This window comes from Anolis sagrei, chromosome 1 (genome assembly GCF_037176765.1).
Source record: "Anolis sagrei isolate rAnoSag1 chromosome 1, rAnoSag1.mat, whole genome shotgun sequence".
Classification (NCBI taxonomy): Eukaryota; Metazoa; Chordata; class Lepidosauria; order Squamata; family Dactyloidae; genus Anolis; species Anolis sagrei.
The window spans coordinates 2,425,732-2,445,620 of NC_090021.1; the positions used below are offsets into that span (position 1 = coordinate 2,425,732).

Consider the following 19,889-nt stretch of genomic DNA (forward strand, 5'->3'; position numbering starts at 1 on the left):
CCTCTCACATATTTATACATGGCTATCATATCTCCTCTCTGCCTTCTCTTCTTCAGGCTAAACATGCCCAGCTCCTTAAGCCGCTCCTCATAGGGCTTGTTCTCCAGACCCTTGATTCATTGAATCGCCCTCCTCTGGACACATTCCAGCTTGTCAACATCTCCCTTCAATTGTGGTGCCCAGAACGGGACACAATATTCCAAATGTGGTCTAACCAAGGCAGAATAGAGCATGGGGAGCAGGACTTCCCTGGATCTAGACACTAGGCTCCTATTGATGCAGGCCAAAATCCCATGGCAGAAAGGGGTTGGGTTGGATGGTCCATGAGGTGTCTTCCAGTTCTATCCATCTATGATTATATTATTCTGTGGTTCTATGATATGATTCTGTAAGTGGTTTTGGACTGGATGACCCACGAGGTATCTTCCAACTCTATGATTCTATGTTCTCTCTAATAGGTCTATTGAGAACTTAAATCCTCTTCTAGAGCATATTCCAATGGGGACTAGTTGCAACTCTTGCTTGCCTCCAAACTTTGGGGCCAGATTTGCCAGGGGAGCAGACTTTTGTGTGCATGTGTTGTGATTGACAGACCCCAGGCAGCACTGCTCCCCTCCTGTGTGGAGAAGAGTCCAGCGGCGGAGAAGGGCTCCTTTTCTCCCTGCCTTAGTCTCTCCGTCCCTCTGTCCAACCGCTCTGTCCTCCTCTGCTGTCCATTCAGGGTGCCATTGGTGAGTAGGGGGCAAGTCTGGGATGGCAGGGGGCCGATGGGGAGCCCGGGCAGCGTGGAGGAGGGGGCTGGCACGAGAAATGGCATTTTTGCAGGCTGCAGAGAACAGGAGCTGTTGTCATAGACCTGTCAGTGGTTTATGAGACTGTGAACCACCGCCTTCTCCTGAGAAAAATGTGTAGTATCACAAAGGACGACCACCTCACCCGCCTCATAGGAAACCTGCTACAAAACAGGAGCTTTTTTGCTGAGTTCCAGGGCCAGAGAAGCAGATTTCAGAAACAGAAGAACGGCCTGCCTCAAGGGAGCGTGCAAGCCCCATCCATGTTCAACATCTACACAAATGACTAGCCATTGCCAGAAGGGACAGAGAGCTTCATCTATGCTGATGATTGCGCCATCACCACCCAAGCAGGGAGCTTTGAAATGGTTGAACAGAAGCTCTCGGAAACTCTAGGTGCTCTTACTGCCTATTACAGGGAAAACCAGCTGATCCCTAATCCATCTAAAACACAGACATGTGCTTTTCACCTTAAGAACAGACAAGCATCCCGAGCTCATCCAGGGAGAGGCGGATGAGCTCCCTCTATCAGCTCCAGGTCCTCATGCGGGGACATAAGAGAAGCTTCCCACAAGGATGATAAAACATCAAATCATCTGGGCATCCACTGGGCAACGTCCTTGCAGACGGCCAATTCTCTCACACCAGAAGCGACTTGCAGTTTCTCAAGTTGCTCCTGACACGACAAAAAAATCCCGAGCTCTGAGGATGATCTGGGAAGGAATCCCACTGGAGCATTGAAGCACACCCGAATACCTGGGAGTCACCCTGGACCGTGCTCTGACCTAATAGAAGCACTGCCTGAATATCAAGCAAAAGGTGGGCGCTAGAAACAATATCACACGAAAGCTGACTGGCACAACCTGGGGATCACAACCAGACACAGTGAAGGCATCTGTTTTGCTACTCTGCTGCTGAGTACGCATACACAGTGTGGAACACATCTCACCACACTAAAACAGTGGATGTGGCTCTTAAAGAGACATGCCGCATCATCACAGCGTGTCTGTGCCCTACACCACTGGAGAAATTACACTGCTTAGCCGGTATTGCACCACATGGCATCCGCCGGGAAGTAGCAGCCAATAGTGAAAGGACCAAGGCAGAGACATCTCTGGCCCATCCCTTGTTTGGGTATCAGCCAGCATGTCAATGACTTAAATCAAGAAATAGCTTTTTAAGATCTACAGAGACACTCGCTGGAACACCTCAGCAAGCAAGAGTCCAAAAGTGGCAGGCCCAAACCCAGCACCTCAATCTGTGGGTGATACCAGATGAGAGACTCCCCCCTGAGCACACAGAAGACTGGGCGACTTGGAAGGCGCTGAACAGACTGCGCTCTGGCACCACGAGATGCAGAGCCAATCTTAAGAAATGGGGCCACAAAGTGGAGTCCACGACATGCGAGTGTGGAGAAGAGCAAACCACTGACCACCTGCTGCAATGCCACCTGAGCCCTGCCACATGATGCTCAATGGGGGACCTTCTTGCGGCAACACCAGAGGCACTCCAAGTGGCCAGATACTGGTCAAAGGACATTTAATCAACTACCAAGCTTGCAAACTTTGTGGTTTGTCTGTCTGTCTGTTTGTTTGTTAAAAATGCAATACAACTGTTTGGTTTGGCCCTGTGCTGTGGGGACCTCCTTTGTCCAAGGCGTCGTCCTTCTTTCCTCGATGGGGTGGGCATGCATTCCCAGCCTGGCTATTTTTAGTGCCTTTCGCTGGACGGGAATCAAAACTCCGCTCTTTCCATCTTGAATGGGAAGCGGGTGGGAGTGTGTTTTGGAAAGAGGTTGTGGCTGCTGTTGTTGTGGTGCCACTTTTCCTTTTTGGTCCCCTTCTCCAAAAACAACACAAAAGAGAGGCTGGGAAGATGCCCGTTTTCTTGAAACTATAAGCAGAGACGTTCATTGTGTTGTCAAAGGCTTTCATGGCCGGGATCACTGAGTTGCTGTGAGTTTTCCAGGCTGTATGGCTATGCTCCAGAAGCATTCTCTCCTGACATTTCACCTGTATCTGTGGCTAATTTTCTGCTTCCTGGCAGGGAGTTGGACTGGATTGTCCATGAGGTCTTTTCCAACTCTTCTATGATTCTATGATTCGAATGGCATCTTGAGAGGTTCTGTTGGCAGTGAGGCAAGTGTTGTGTGTGTATACATACACACGAGGGTTGAATGAAAAGTAATGCCTCCGCCTTCGTAACTCCTCAACAGATGGCAGTACTGGTATGTGGCAGGTACTGGCTTGTTCAGTAGACTCTTCTCTACAGTTCCGTTTGCCAGGAAGCATTAGCTTTGAACGGTTGTGTTGTTAAAGTGAGGAGTATGGAACCCTGCTCAGATGGTCGGTCAATGCGACTTAAGCAATGTATGTGGCAGGTACTGGCTTGTTCAGTAGACTTTTCTCTACAGTTCCATTTCGGCGAGAAGCCTTAGCATTGAATGGTTGTGTTGTTAAAATATGAAGTATGGAACCCTGCTCAGACGGTCGGTCAATGCGACTTAAGCAATATATGCGGCAGGTACTGGCTTGTTCCGTATACTCTCCTCTACAGTTCCATTTTGGCAGGAAGCCTTAGCATTGAACGGTTGCGTTGTTAAAATGCAAAGTACGGAACCCTGCTCAGACAGTTGGTCAATGTGACTTTAAGCAATGTATGCGGCAGGTACTAGCTTGTTCAGTAGACTCTTCTGTACAGTTGCATTTTGGCGGGAAGCCTTAGCATTGAACGGTTGTGTTGTTAAAGCGCAAAGTATGGAACCCTGCACAGGCAGGCGCTCAATGTGACTTAAGCAATGTATGCGGCAGGTACTGGCTTGTTCAGTAGACTCTCCTCTACAGTTCCATTTTGGTGGGAAGCCTTAGCATTGAACAGTTGTGTTGTTAAAGTGCTAAGTATGGAATCCTGCGCAGACGGTCGGTCAATGCGACTTAAGCAATGTATGCGGCAGGTACTGGCTTGTTCAGTAGACTCTCCTCTACAGTTCCATTTTGGCGGGAATCCTTAGCATTGAACGGTTGTGTTGTTAAAATGCGAAGTATGGAACCCTCTGCAGATGGTCGGTCAATGCGACTTAAGCAATGTGTGCGGCAGGTACTGGCTTGTTCAGTAGACTCTTCTCTATAGTTCCATTTTGGCGAGAAGCCTTAGCATTGAATGGTTGTGTTGTTAAAGTGTGAAGTATGGAACCCGGCTCAGACGGTTGGTCAATGCGACTTAAGCAATGTATGCAGCAGGTACTGGCTTGTTCAGTAGACTCTCCTCTACAGTTCCATTTTGGCGGGAAGCCTCAGCATTGAACAGTTGTGTTGTTAAAGTGCAAAGTATGGAACCCTGCGCAGACGGTTGGTCAATGCGACTTAAGCAAGGTGCAGTCATTGAATTCTTGACCGCAGAAGGTGTCACCCCAAAGGAGATTCATCAGAGAATGCAAGCTGTTGATGGTGATTGTGTTGATGTGAGGACTGCGCGTCGTTAGGCGAGTAAGTTTAAAGATGTTGAGGTTGGAACATCTGACTTGCGTGGCAAACAAAGAGTTGGGCGTCCTGTGACAGCAACCACTGAGTTTCACAAGCAAAACTATAAGTATAAAGAATTGTAGAGATAAATTAGTAGATTATATCCAAATGGCCAAACTGACAAATAGCAGCAGAGGAGGAAATAATGAAAAATTCATTAAAAATGGAGGTTGGCAGTTGGATATCTCGAAAAGAAGACAAATGTAGATTTGAAGATCGCCATAAAGGGGATTCAGTGAAAGAAAACATGTGGGTAGTTGTGGGTTAGTTATGTGATGCATACGGAGTGGTGTTGGAGGTCATGGGGGTTGGGTTCACGGGTGTGGGGTTAGAGGGACAATAAATGGTAATGTACATAACTGTACAGTCAAAGTTGATTTTTCATATGTTTAACGAGCACTGACTGTATACTATTCTGTAAATTTGCATAATCGTTTGTATATCCTTTTTTTCTTTTCTTTTTTTTTTGGTTTGTTTTCTATTTATTTCTGTTTTCCTCTGGTGTCAGTTTTGTTTTCTGTATGCACCATAAACCAATAAAAATTAATTTAAAAACAAGCAAAAGGTTGACAGATTGATTCAGGACGATCGTCGTATCACTCAGCGAGAAATTCCAATTAAGTTAAAGAGGACATTCTCAGGATTATTATTTCTGCGTTTGATTTATTAAAACATTCCCATCCAAACCCAAGTAACGAAGGTGGAGGCATTATTTTTCATTCAACCCTCGTATATATCTGTGGAATAATGTTCAGGGTGGGAGAAAGGATCCTTGTCTGTTTAAAGCAAGTGTGAATGTTGCAGTTAGCAAGCTTGATTAGCATTGAGTAGCGTTGTACCTGCAAAGTCAAATCAGTGTGGATATCTGCACAGAGGTAGCGTGGGTTTTGGGTTGTTGTAGATTTTTTTGGGCTGTATGGCCATGTTCTAGAGCAGGGGTCCTCAAACTAAGGCTTGTGGGCTGGATACGGCCCTCCAACGTCATTTACCTGGCCCTCACTCAGGGTCAACTTAAGTCTGAAATGACTTGAAAGCAAAAAACAATAACAACAACAACAACACCAACATAGAATCATAGAACCATAGAGTTGGAAGAGACCTCATGGGCCATCTAGTCCAACCCCATTCTGCCAAGAAGCAGGAAAATTGCATTCAAAGCACCCCTGACAGATGGCCATCCAGCCTCTGTTTAAAAGCCTCCAAAGAAGGAGCCTCCACCACACTTCGGGGCAGAGAGTTCCACTGCTGAACAGCTCTCACAGTCAGGGAAGTTCTTCCTCATGTTCAGATGGAATCTCCTTGTAGTTTGAAGCCATTGTTCCATTGCATCCTAGTAATGCATTTGGGGGGTGGGGTGGCTTTTCAAGTCCCTTCTGCTGTGTTTTTCAGTGTTTTTATGAGTGACTAGCCGTCCCCTGCCAGGCGTTGCTGTGGCCCAGTCTGTTGATCTGGAAAATAAAGTAATGAGAAAGTGTTGGTTTCCAATATATGTAATTTCTTTATATTTGTGGGTAAACAATATTTCTTTGTCAGTGTTGATGTGGAGAGTGCCTGGTTTGCCCTATGATACTATCTCTCTCTGTGTGTGAATCATATCTATCTATCTATCTATCTATCTATCTATCTATCTCTATGGCTGGATGGCTCTTTGTCAGGAGGACTTTGATTACGTTTTTTTGCCCTGATGAAGGGAGTTGGGTTGGATGGCCTTAAGTATTTTCTGTTCGTTATGGGGATTCTGTGTGGGAAGTTTGCCCCGATTCTGTCATTTGTGGGGTTCAGAATGCTCTTTGGTTGTAGATGAACTATGAATCCCAGTGACTACAACTCCCAAATGTCAAGGTCTATTTCCCCCAAACTCCATCAGAGTTCACATTTGGCCATATTGAGTATTCATGCCAAGTTTGATCCAGATCTATCCTTGTTTGAGTCCACAGTGCTCTCTGGATGTAGGTGAACTACAACTCCCAAATTCAAGGTCAATGCCCACCAAACCCTTCCAGGATTTTCTGTTGGCCATGGGAGTTCTGTGTACCAAGTTTGGTTCAATTCCATCGTTGGTGGAGTTCAGAATGCTCTCTGCTTGTAGGTGAACTATAAACCCCAGCAACTACAACTCCCAAATGACAAAATCATAATTTTTTGAGTGAAGGTCACTCCTTGTGTTGTGAGATGTTTTGTGGCCAAATTTGGTGTGATTTTGTTCATTGGTTCTTTTGTTTTTAAGGTACTCATTATGCGCAGAGCTTTATATATATATATAGATAGTCACTCGTTGGCTTGAGAGGTGTCTTGTCTCCAAATTTGGTGTCAATTCGTCCAGTGGCTTTTGAGTTATGTTAATCCCACAAACAAATATTATTGAGTAACCTTGTTGCTGCAAAGTAAATCAGTGGGAGTACCTGCATAGAGGTGGCCTGGCCTCTGTTGCCTGGAGGCATCCTTTGTTGGGAGGTGTTAGTTGGTACTTGATTCTTTTCTGTCTGGAGTTCCCCTGCTTCTGAGAGGCTTGTAGAAGGCTTCTATTTCCAGCACCCGTGTGGGCAGTGGGGCAGAGTCAAGGAGAGCCTTCCCAGCAGATCTCAAAGCCAGGCCAGAAGGGTTGGGGGTGTTCTCCTTGGGGCTTGCAGGGTGGGTCCAGCTGCTCCCTGAATTGGGAGAGACGAGCATGGTCGGTCGGTCTTTGGACTGGGTGGGGATGCCGGAGTCGCACTGAGACTGGCACCGGGCCCCCGCAGACGCTGGCTGAGTCAAGGCTGCGGTGCGTTAATGATTATTTGCATCGGGGAAAGAGAGGCCCCTGAAGTTCGCCCACCCACCCACTCTTTTCTATGCGCTTGAGCGCATGCACATGTATGGCCAGCCTGAGCCTCACCCTCCTGCCTTTCTCTCCCTCTGTTGCAGGGGCTGGAAGAGGCGACAACGCTGGGATCGGGCATCCTGGGCAGCGCTCGCCTCTTTCCCTCGACACTCTCGCATCAAGCCTGGAACCTTCCGTAGGTTAAGTCCCGGAAGCGAAAAGTCTGCAGCCTCGACCTCCGCCCCCAGTGCCCACCATGCCATCCAATGGGCCCGTCGACACCACCAGCAGCTCCGCCGCAGACCGAGAGGCCGCCGATGCCCGCAAGGTAAGAAGAGGGGAATCTCTGTGTGTGGTAGGATGGACAGCCATGGGAGCTCTGCTGGGCTTCGGAAAAGGCTTTGTGGCAGTCGACCCACCCATGTCAACCTCAGGCAGCCACACCAACTGCCTGTCCCTGCCACTTGCTGAGAATATTTGTTTATTTATTTATTTAAGAAACCATATCTGCATTGTATTGTCAGAAGGCTTTTGCAGCCAGAATCACTGGTGTGTTGTGTAGTTTCTGGGCTGCATGGCCAATTTATTCTAGCAGTATTTTCTTCTGATGTGTGACTGCGCGAGTGGCGCGACCTATGTGTAGAACTCACTACCTCTGAGGATGCTTGCCATAGATGCAGGTGAAATGTCAGGAGAAAATGCCTCTAACACATGGCCATATATCCTGAAAAAACCCACAAGAACCTATGTGTAGAACTGTTAGTTGCAAGATTTAAACTGTTGTATCATGCTTAATCCTGCCTTTTTACCCTGCTTATGTATAGTTGGATTGATTGGTTATTTATAGCTGTCAGTGTTGTTTGCACCAGTTGAATTGCTTTCTCAAGCTCAATTGTTTGGCTCCACCTCTTCCTGGAGGAGGAGAGTGCTTCCCTTTTTTCATTCTGCCATCAGAGTTTCTATCAGATGGACGTGAGTAAGAGACTTGGCTCTAAAAGCCCCTGCTTAAATTACCTCTCAGCACCAATTCTAAGGTTTTTTACCCTTGGGACTCATGCTTTATGTCCAGATCGTCCTGGACAACACTGAGGAGACCCAAGCGCCTTCACACCGGTTCTTTTGGCACCAGAGGAAGGTCTTGTCCCTTCAACATAGAATCATAGAATCATAGAATCATAGAATCAAAGAGTTGGAAGAGACCTCATGGGCCATCCAGTCCAACCCCATTCTGCCAAGAAGCAGGAATATTGCATTCAAATCACCCCTGACAGATGGCCATCCAGCCTCTGTTTAAAAGCTTCCAAAGAAGGAGCCTCCACCACACTCTGGGGCAGAGAGTTCCACTGCTGAACGGCTCTCACAGTCAGGAAGTTCTTCCTCATGTTCAGATGGAATCTCCTCTCTTGGAGTTTGAAGCCATTGTTCCATTGCGTCCTAGTCTCCAAGGAAGCAGAAAACAAGCTTGCTCCCTCCTCCTCCCTGTGGCTTCCTCTCACATATTTAAACATGGCTATCATATCTCCTCTCAGCCTTCTCTTCTTCAGGCTAAACATGCCCAGCTCCTTAAGCCGCTCCTCATAGGGCTTGTTCTCCAGACCTTTTATCATTTTAGTCGCCCTCCTCTGGACACATTCCAGCTTAGAGTCAATATCTCTCTTGAATTGTGGTGCCCAGAATTGGACACAATATTCCAGATGTGGTCTAACCAAAACAGAATAGAGGGGTAGCATTACTTCCCTAGATCTAGACACTCTGCTCCTATTGATGCAGGCCAAAATCCCATTGGCTTTTTTTGCCGCCACATCACATTCCTGGCTCATGTTTAACTTGTTGTCCACAAGGACTCCAAGATCTTTTTCACACGTCCTGCTCTCGAGCCAGGCATTGTCCCCCATTCTGTCTCTTTGCATTTCGTTTTTCCTGCCAAAGTGGAGTATCTTGCATTTGTCACTGTTGAACTTCATTTTGTTAGTTTTGGCCCATCATCTCTCTAATCTGTGAAGATCCCTTTGAGTCCTGCTCCTGTCCTCTGGAGTCTTGGCTCTCCCTCCCAATTTGGTGTTGTCTGCAAACTTGATGATCCTGCCTTCTAGCCCTTCATCTAAGTCATTAATAAAGATGTTGAACAGGACCGGGCCCAGAAGGACACCCTGCGGCACTCCACTTGTCACTTCTTTCCAGGATCTAGAAGAGGAAGCATTGGAGAGCACCCTCTGGGTTCGTCCATTTAACCAATTTTGACATACAACATATACAGACATACACAGAGGCTATTGAACCTTTTCTGGCTGCCAGGGGAGCTGTCGCTTTCCTCATCCATCTGTGACGCTGATGAAGCACTTCCGCATTCCCCGCATGCTTCCCCGCTGGAATGCTTTGCTGGAGTCTTCTTTATGGCCTCATAAATCAGTTAATTTAACCTCCCCACACTTTAAGGTGGTACCTAATTTTCCTACTTGACAGATGCAACTGTCTTTCGGGTTGCAAAGGTCGACAACAGGCTACACACAATTGGTTGGAAACCCACTCCAACCCAGGCTGGCTTTGAACTCATGACCTTTTGGTCAGAGTGATCTTAATGCAGCTGACACTCAGCCAGCTGCACCACAATCCCAGGTAAGAAGAAGGGAATCTCTGTGTGTGGTGGGATGGACAGCCACAGGAGCTCTGCTGGGCTCCGGAAAAGGCTTTGTGGCAACTGTCCCACCCGTGTCAATCCCAGGCAGGCACACCAACTGCCTGTCTCTGCCACTTGCTGAGAATATTTGTTTATTTGTTTAAGAAACCATATCTGCATTGTATTGCCAGAAGGCTTTTGCAGCCAGAATCATTGGGGTGTTGTGTAGTTTCTGGGCTGCATGGTCAATGTATTCTAGCAGTATTTTTTTCTGATGTTTTGCCTGCATCTGTGGCTAATGTGTAAGACTGAGTTAGAACTGGTCATTTTCAAAGGTCATTTTCAAAGGTTTGTTGAAACCACCAGGTCTTCAAGCTCTTACGAAAGGCGGGGAGGGATGGGGCCTGTCTTATTTCCCTAGGAAGGGCGTTCCAGAGGTGGGGGGCCACCACTGAGAAGGCCCTCTCTCTCGTCCCCACCAACCATGCTTGAGATGGTAGTGGGACCAAGAGGAGGGCCTCCCCGGAAGATCTTAGAGCTTGTGCCGGGTCATAGAAGGAGATGCGATCACGGAAATAGGCGGGGCCCAAACCTTTTAGGGCTTTATAGGTCATGACCTGCACCTTGAATTTGGCTCGGGAACTTATCGGCAGCCAATGAAGCTGTTTTGATAGAGGCGTTGTATGCTCCTTATAGTTTGCTCCAGTAAGGAGCCTGGCTGCCGCCCGTTGTACCAGTTCAAACTTCCGGGCCGTCTTCAAGGGCAGCACCACGTAGAGTGCATTGCAATAGTCCAGTTTGGATGTAACCAAGGCGTGGACCACCCTGGCCATGTCAGACTTCACAAGGTATGGTCGTAGCTGACGCACAAGTTTGAGTTGTGGAAAGGCGCTCCTGGCCACTGCTGACACCTGAGTATCAAGTGAACAAAACAAGCAAACAGACAAAATACAAAAAAATTGCGAGTTTGGTAGTTGATTAAATGTCTTGTCGAAGGCTTTCATGGCTGGAATCACTAGGTTCTTGTAGGTTTTTTCGGGCTATAGGGCCATGTTCTAGAGGCATTCTCTCCTGACGTTTCGCCTGCATCTATGGCAAGCATCCTCAGAGATAGTGAGGTCTGTTGGAAATAGAACAATGGGTGTATATATCTGTGGAATGGCTGGGGTGGGGCAAAGAGCTCTTCCCTGCTGGAGCTAGGTGTGAATGTTTCAACTGACCACCTTCATTAGCATTTGAAGGCCTGGCTGAGCCTGGGAAAATGTTCTGTTGAGAGGTGTTAAGATGTGCCTGGTTGTTTCCTCTCTGCTGTTTTGCTGTTGTAATTTTAGAGTTTTTTAATACTGGTAGCCAGATTTTGTTCATTTTCATGGTTTCTTCCTTTCTGTTGAGATTATCCACATGCTTCTTGTGTATTTCAATGGCTTCTCTGTGTCGTCTGACATGGTGGTTGTTGGTGTGGTCCAGCATTTCTGTGTTCTCAAATAATATGCTGTGTTACGAATCAAGGAACATGAAAGGCACTGCAGACTTCTTCAACCAGAGAAGTCAGCCATAGCAGCGCACCTGAGGAACCAACCTGGACACAGCAGATTATTTGAGAGGGAGATGCGTTCGGACAGGTACGCTGGGCCGGAACCGTGTAGGGTTTTGTAGGTCACGACCAGCACTTTGAATTGTGCTCGGAACTAGATCGGCAGCCAGTGGAGCTGACATAACAGAGGGGTGGTATGCCCCCTGTATGACGCTCCGGTCACTAATCTGGCTGCCGCCCGCTGGACTAGTTGAAGTTTCCGAACAGTCTTCAAGGGCAACCCCACGTAGAGTGCATTGCAGTAATCTATTCGAGATGTAACAAGAGCGTGGACCACTGTGGCCAGATCCGATTTCCCAAGGTTGGGGAAACTTATTTAACGGTCTGGTCGAAGGGCATTCTCTGTCAGTCCAATGTTGCTTTTACCCTGTTAACTTCTGTGGAATTACCTTGGCTTTTGCGGAAAGCTTCTGGATCTTTGGGACTTTGATTTTGTTCCTGATTTTCAGAGACTTTGTCTTGCTGCCATGGACTCTTGCTTAACCAATGCTAAAAGACTATGCTTCATATTATTTATTTATGTTATTCATGTCATTTGCCTTTGGAACCTGGGAACTTTGCCTTTGCATTTAAAACTCTGTATTGCTCAATGAACTTTACTTCTTTATTTCCCCGTTTTTATTTTGCTTTTTCTCAATAAACTACAAAACCTACAGCCTTGGTGTGGTGGCGGCGTCTTGGGCAAGGTGAATCTACCCTGAGTTGCAACAGATAACAATATTGAGGATAGTTTTGATGGTGTGGTGAGTGAATTAGAACCAGACATCCTGAGGAGTGAGGTTGAATGGGCCTTAGGAACCAGCTGCGCCACAACCCGGTCCAAATGCTGTTCAAGGCTGAAGTGTCCTCTGTGCTGTTCTTGGGGCGTCTTCATCGCCTCTCTTGTTCCAGCCGGCAATCTTTGAAGCCTCTTTCCCAAGTGATACTTGAAACGGGGGTTTTGAGTTTCGGCTGCGCTTTGCCTGCATTATGCATGCCCATATGGTAATGTTTTCATTCTCCCATTACTGTGGATTCCCTCAGTCCCTGCAAGGCAGCCCCAAATGCCAGGGGGTCAGCAGCCCCTTCCCAAGGCAACAGCCCTCTCTCTAGGCACAGAGTTAGCAAGATGGGGCCACAGACTGGTCGGCATCTCTCCTCACTCGTTGCCTCTGTTGACTATGGGTTGCTGGGTGTGGAATCCAACAACATCCAACTCCTGCACTCCCCTTTAAAGGGTGTCCACCTCCATGTGTGTGTCCGTCCTATGTAAAACTCAGAGGAAGGAGGAATGGAAATTGGAGCAAGGGGCATCAACAAACAAAAGATACGTAGATGACACCATCCCACTAGCTAACAAAGACTTGGAAGGGTTGTTGAATAATAGAATCATAGAATAATAGAGTTGGGAGAGACCACATGGGCCATCTAGTCCAACCCCCTGCCATGCAGGAAAAGCAGAATCAAAGCCTACCTGATAGATGGCCATCCACCCTCAACAACAACAACAACAATATAGTTGGAAGAGACTGCATGAGCAATCTAGTACAATGCAGGAAAACAGAATCAAAGTCCCTCTGACATCCAGCCTGAATAATAATAATAATAATAATAATAATAATAACAATAACAATAACAACAACAACAACAATAATAATAATAATATAGTTGGAAGAGACCGCATGAGCAATCTAGTCCAATCCCCTACCATGCAGGAAAACAGAATCAAAGTCCCTCCGACAGATGACCATCCAGCCTGAATAATAATAGCAACAATAACAACAATCCTAACAATAACAATAACAACAATAATAATATAGTTGGAAGAGACCGCATGAGCAATCTAGTCCAATCCCCTGCCATGCAGGAAAACAGAATCAAAGTCCCTCCGACAGATGGCCATCCAGCCTGAATAATAATAACAACAATCATAACAACAACAACAACAATAACAACAATAATAATATAGTTGGAAGAGACCGTATGAGCAATCTAGTCCAATCCCCTACCATGCAGGAAAACAGAAATCAAAGTCCATCTGATGGATGGCCATCCATCCTGAATAATAATAGTAACAATAACAACAACAACAACAGTAACAGTAACAACAACAGTTGGAAGTGACCGCATGAGCAATATAGTCCAATCCCTTACCATGCAGGAAAACAGAATTAAACTCAATCCGACAGATGGCCATCCAGCCTGAATAATAATAACAACAATAACAACAATCCTAACAATAACAATAATAATAATAATAATAATAATAATAATATAGTTGGAAGAGAGTGCATGAGCAATCTAGTCCAATCCCCTACCATACAGGAAAACAGAAAAGTCCCTCCGACAGATGGCCAGCCTGCCTGAATAACAACAACAAGAACAACAACAATCCTAACAACAACAACAACAACAACAACAATAATATAGTTGGAAGAGAGCGCATGAGCAATCTAGTCCAATCCCCTACCATGCAGGAAAACAGAATCAAAGTCCCTCTGACAGATGGCCATCCGGCCTGAATAATAATAATAATAATAACAACAATAACAACAACAGTAATAACAATAATAATATAGTTGGAAGAGAGCGCATGAGCAATCTAGTCCAATCCCCTACCATGCAGGAAAACAGAATCAAAGTCCCTCCAACAGATGGCCATCCAGCCTGAATAACAACAACAACAACAACAACAACAATAATAATAATAATAATAACAACAACAATAATAATATAGTTGGAAGAGACTGCATGAGCAATCTAGTCCAACCCCCTGCCATGCAGGAAAAGCAGAATCAAAGTCCACCCGACAGATGGCCATCCAGCCTGAATAATAATAATAACAATAATAATAATAATAATAATAATAATATAGTTGGAAGAGACCGCATGAGCAATCTAGTCACACTCTCTCAGCCTCAGAGGGAGGCAGTGGGGGCCAGCCTCTCAATAAGAATCTGTAACTGTGCAAGGATCTGTTTGGGAAGGAGTGAGAGTGAGGAATGTTTGGAGCGACTGGACAGACACACAGAGGCTATTTAACTTTCCAGCTTCATGAGGGAATGCTTTTTGAATTCCGGCCACCGGGGGAGCTGTCGCTTCCCCATCCACTTGTGACACCAATGGAGCACTTCCTCATTCTTTTGCACACTGCTGGAGAGTTTTATGGCATCGTAAATTATTTAAATTAGCCTAAATTTCCTACTTGACAGATGCAACTGTCTTTCGGGCTGCATAGGCCAATTAGATTTGATGCGGATGACTAGGACGGTTTTAAATGGTGTATTTTAATATTTTGATAAATGTTTTTTAATGTTTATGTATGTGTATGTGAATTTGTGTCCCGGCATTGAATGTTTGCCGTGTATATGCTGTGCTCCGCCCTGAGTCCCCTTCAGATTGGGAAGGGCAGAATATTAATGTTTTAAATTAAAAAAATAAAAAAAATAGGTCAACAGCAAGCTAGACTATTAATGGTCGGGAGCTCACTCCAACCCGGGCTGGCTTTGAACTCATGACATCTTTGGAAGCTTTTAAACAGAGGCTGGATGGCCATCTGTCAGGGGTGATTTGAATGCAATATTCCTGCTTCTTGGCAGAATGGGGTTGGACTGGATGGCTCAGGAGGTCTCTTCCAACTCTTTTGATTCTATGATTCTATGACATCTCAGTCAGTAGCGATTTAATGCTGCTGGTACTAACTAGCTGCAGCCTGGGAACCTGGCAGACTTCCTTCTCTGGAGGTTTTTAAGCAAAGGCTGGCTGGCCATCTGTTGGGGTGGCTTTGATTGTGCCTTCCTGCTTCACAGAGGTTATTGGGCTGGGTGGCCCTTGATTCTATGGCTCTGTGAGACATATCTGTAGCCACAGCCTAACTCGGAAAAGCCCAGTTTGAGCGGCTACTGTGCTATTAATACGTGGTTTCCTCTTTGCCCCTTTTAAACTGGTTTCGGCTCCTATAATTAGTGGCTTCCTGTTCGCGGGAATCGACTTCTGCATCCAGCAGTTGTGCAATATAGAAAAGCCCCGCTTGCTTGATCGCTCCCTGTAGATGTCCTTCCCCCTCGCCCCGGTGGGCCTATTTTGTGGCTTCAAGGCACAGCTTAGACCTTCACCGTCGGAAAGATATGGCGCATAATGCTGCTCACATTGATTCCGGCGCTCATATCCTGTCTCTTTTCGGCAAGCTAGCTTCTCACGAAAGCCACACCGTCAACAGGATACCCATAAAACTTTCAGCGCGGGGGGCTCAGACAACAGCGAGCAAGTCGGATCAAAGCGTCCACTTGGACACAAAGCCTTTCCCCTTCCAAGTCTTTTGCAACCATAAGAAATGTTTAGCTGCTCTTTGTCCAAAGAAGGAAAGCAGGAAGGAAGGGGAGCTCTTGTCTCTAAGCGTAGAACTGGAATCATAGAATCCTAGAATCAAAGAGTTGGAAGAGACCTCCTGGGCCATCCAGTCCAACCCCATTCTGCCAAGAAGCAGGAATATTGCATTCAAAGCACCCCTGACAGATGGCCATCCAGCCTCTGCTTAAAAGCTTCCAAAGAAGGAAGAAGAAACCAGTCATGAAGACCTGTGATGCACATGTGAGGACAATGAAGAGTGCGCGAGGCTGGAGGGAGGGTCACACCAGTGAGTCCCTTCAAGGCATGGGGGTTCTGTGTGGGAAGTTCGGCCCAATTCTATCATTGGTGGGGTTCAGAATGCTCTTTGATTGTAGGTGAACTATAAATCCCAGCAACTATAACTCCCAAATGTCCTGGTCTATTTCCCCCAAACTCCACCAGTGCTCACATTTGGGTATATGGAGTATTCGTGCCAAGTTTGGTTCATTTCCATCATTAGTGGAGTTCAGAAAACTCTTTGATTATAGGTGAACTATAAATCCCAGCAACCACATCTCCCAAATGTCAAGGTCTATTTCCCCCAAACTCCACCAGTGCTCACATTTGGCTATATGGAGTATTTGTGCCAAGTTTGGTCCAGATCCATCATTATTTGAGTTTCTCTCTGTACTCTCTGGATGTAGATGAACTACAACTCCAAAACCCAAGGTCTAAACTAAAAACTAAAAAAATCCATCATTATTTGAGTCCACAGTACTCTCTGGATGTAGGTGAACTACAACTCCAAAATGCAAGGTCTAAACTAAAAACTAAAAACATCCATCATTATTTAAGTCCACAGTACTCTCTGGATGTAGGTGAACTACAACTCCAAAATCCAAGGTCTAAACTAAAAACTAAAAACTTATGGAGTATCCGTGCCAAGTTTGGTCCAGATCCATCATTATTTGAGTTCTGTGTGCCAAGTTTTGCCCAATTCCATCATTGGTGGGGTTCAGAACGCTCTTTGATTATAGATGAACTATAAATCCCAGCGACTATAACTCCCAAATGTCAAGGTCTATTTTCCTCAAGCTTCACCAGTGCTCACATTTGGGCATATGGAGTATTTATTCCAAGTTTGGTCCAGATCCATCATTATTTGAGTCCACAGTGCTCTCTGGATGAAGGTGAACTACAACCCCCTAACTCAAGGTCCATGCCCATCAAACCATTGGAGTATTTTCTGTTGGTCATGGGAGTTCTGTGTGCCAAGTTCGGCCCAATTCTATCATTGGTGAGGTTCATAATGCTCTTTGATTGTAGGTGAACTATAAATCCCAGCAACTACAACTCCCAGATGTCCTGGTCTTATTTTCCCCAAACTCCACCAGTGTTCACATTTGGACATATTGAGTATTTGTGCCAAGTTTGGTCCAGATCCATCATTATTTGAGTTCTGTGTGCCAAGTTTTGCCCAATTCCATCATTGGTGGAGTTCAGAATGCCCTTTGATTGTAGGCGAACTATAAATCCCAGCAACTACAACTCCCAGATGTCCTGGTCTATTTCCCCCAAACTCCACCAGTGTTCACATTTGGGCATATGGAGTATTCGTGCCAAGTTTGGTCCAGATCCATCATTATTTGAGTTCTGTGTGCCAAGTTTTGCCCAATTCCATCATTGGTGGGGTTCAGAATGCTCTTTGATTGTAGGTGAACTATAAATCCCAGCAACTACAACTCCCAGATGTCCTGGTCTTATTTTCCCCAAACTCCACCAGTATTCACATTTGGGCATATTGAGTACTCGTGCCAAGTTTGGTCCGGATTGGTCCAGATTATTTGAGTCCAGATTATTTGAGCTCTCTGAGTGTAGGTGAACTACAACTCCAAAACCCAGTGTGCTGCGGAAGCTAAAAAAGCCAATTCTGGAAAGCATCAGTAGAAATATAGTGTTGAGATCGAGGGAGGTCATAGTTACACTTGCTCTCTTCTGTTTTGGTCAGAAATAAGAATTCTTTGAGTTATTTTTTCCTTTTGGAGGAAGTATCGCTTCTCTCTTTGCCTGCCCCACACACCGACCCCCAGTGTTCCTTCCTGAGTGGGGTTTGTGCCTTGTGGTGCCAGACCGGAGCACCTTCTCACCCGCTTCTTCCTTCCTCTCTTTCCGTTCCTTCCGGAGCAGCAAGGCGAAGAGGAAGCCGATGAGAACCGGAACAAAGACGAGAAGCCAGATCCGGGGATCCCGGCGAGGAAGGCAGGGCGGCCCGGCAGGAAGCGCAAGCAGCCAGTGGTGAGTACACGCGGCGTTGTCACAAGGCCCTCGGAAGTGCCGGGGTGCACACGTGCGCGGATGAGCAGGAAGCAGGCCCCAAGACTGGCGTGTCCTGGGTCACGAGTAAAGTATGAGCAGCCAGGTGGGTCCCCAAGAGGAAGAGGAGGAAGGCACGGGTCTTCGGCCTGGCTGGGTTTGTACCAAGGCTTGAAGCCGGCACGGGCCAACTTTGGCCCTCCAGGTGGTGAGTTTCTCAGAGGTCTGGGGAAGTGAGTGAAGGTACTTCAAGTTCCATCATCCGTGGTCCATCCTCCTCCAAACTGAACCAGGCTCTCTGTGCCAAGTTTGATCTTAGTCATTGGATGAGGGTTGCAGTGGTTTCAGAAAGTGAGTGGAGGTAAGTTTGGTCTGTGCGCCAAGTTTGGTCTTGATCAGTCATTGGATGAGGGTCGCAGCAGTCTTGGTAAATGAGTGGAGGTACCTCAAGTCCCATCATCCAAGGTCCATCCTCCAAAGTGGACCAGGATGTAAAGTGGGTCATGGAAGCTCTGTGTGCCAAGTTTGGTCTTGATCAGTCATTGGATGAGGGTCGTAGTGGTCTCGGGAAATGAGTGGAGGTACTTCAAGTCCCATCATCCGTGGTCGAACCAGGATATAGAGTGGGTCATGGGGGTTCTGTGTGCCAAGTTTGGTCATTGGATGAGGATCGCAGCAGTCTTGGGAAATGAGTGGAGGTACTTCAAGTCCCATCATCCATGGTCCATCCCCCAAAATGAACCTGGATGTAGAGTGGGTCATGGAGTTTCTGTGTGCCAAGTTTGGTCTTGATCAGTCATTGGATGAGGGTCGACACGATCTTGGGAAATGAGTGGAGGTACTTCAAGTCCCATCCTCTAAACTGAACCAGGATGTAGAGTGGGTCATGGGGACTCTGTGTGCCAAGTTTGGTCATTAAATGAGGATCACAGCAGTCTTGGGAAATGAGTGGAGGTACCTCAAGTCCCATCATCCAAGGTCCATCCTCCAAACTGGACCAGGATGTAGAGTGGGTTATGGAGGCTCTGTGTGCCAAGTTTGGTCTTGATCAGTTATTGGATGAGGGTCATAGTGGTCTCAGGAAATGAGTGGAGGTACCTCAAGTCCAATTATCCATGGTCCATCCTCCTCCAAATTGAACCAGGATGTAGAGTGGGTCATGGGGGCTCTGTGTGCCAAGTTTGTTCTTGATCAGTCAGTGTATGAGGGTTGCAGCGGTCTTGGGAAATGAGTGGAAGTACTTCAAGTCCCATCATCCATGGTCCATCCTCCTCCAAACTTAACCAGGATGTAGAGTGGGTCATGGGGGCTCTGTGTGCCAAGTTTGTTCTTGATCAGTCATTGTATGAGGGTTGCAGCGGTCTTGGGAAATGAGTGGAAGTACTTCAAGTCCCATCATCTCCATGGTCCATCCTCCTCCAATCTGAACCAGGATGTAGAGTGGGTCATGGGGGCTCTGTGTGCCAAGTTTGTTCTTGATCAGTCATTGTATGAGGGCCGCAACAGTTTCAGAAAGTGAGTGGAGGTACTTCAAGTTCCATCATCCATAGTCCATCCTCCTCCAAACCGCAGTTGGATGTAGAGTGGGTCATGGGGGTTCTGTGTGCCAAGTTTGGTCATTGGATGAGGATCGCAGCAATCTTGGGAAATGAGTGGATGTACTTCAAGTCCCATCATCTGTGGTCCATCCTCCTCCAAACTACACCAGGTTGTAGAGTGGGTCATGGGGGCTCTCTGTGCCAACTTTGGTCTAAATCAGTCATTGGATGAGGGTATCAGCGGTCTCGGGAAATGAGTGGAGGTACTTCAAGACCCATCATCCGTGGTCCATCCTCCTCCAAACTGAACCAGGATGTAGTGGGTCATGGGGGCTCTCTGTGCCAAGTTTGGTCTTAATCAGTCATTGGATGAGGGTTGCAGCGGTCTCGGGAAATGAGTGGAGGTA

General features: G+C 46.6%; 1 protein-coding gene across 4 annotated transcripts in view; it reads left to right on the forward strand.

Annotated features, from left to right (window-relative positions):
- The window catches only part of DNMT3A (DNA methyltransferase 3 alpha), a 229,665-nt gene that overhangs the window by 37,355 nt on the left and 172,421 nt on the right, over positions 1-19,889 (forward strand). For all 4 annotated transcript variants that reach the window (XM_067470891.1, XM_067470997.1, XM_067470943.1 and 1 more), the window contains exons 2-3: positions 7,217-7,440; positions 17,819-17,926. In XM_067470891.1, coding sequence (XP_067326992.1) covers positions 7,369-7,440; positions 17,819-17,926 — 180 coding nt within the window. In that variant the 5' untranslated portion in view covers positions 7,217-7,368. The remainder of the gene's footprint in view (positions 1-7,216; positions 7,441-17,818; positions 17,927-19,889) is intronic.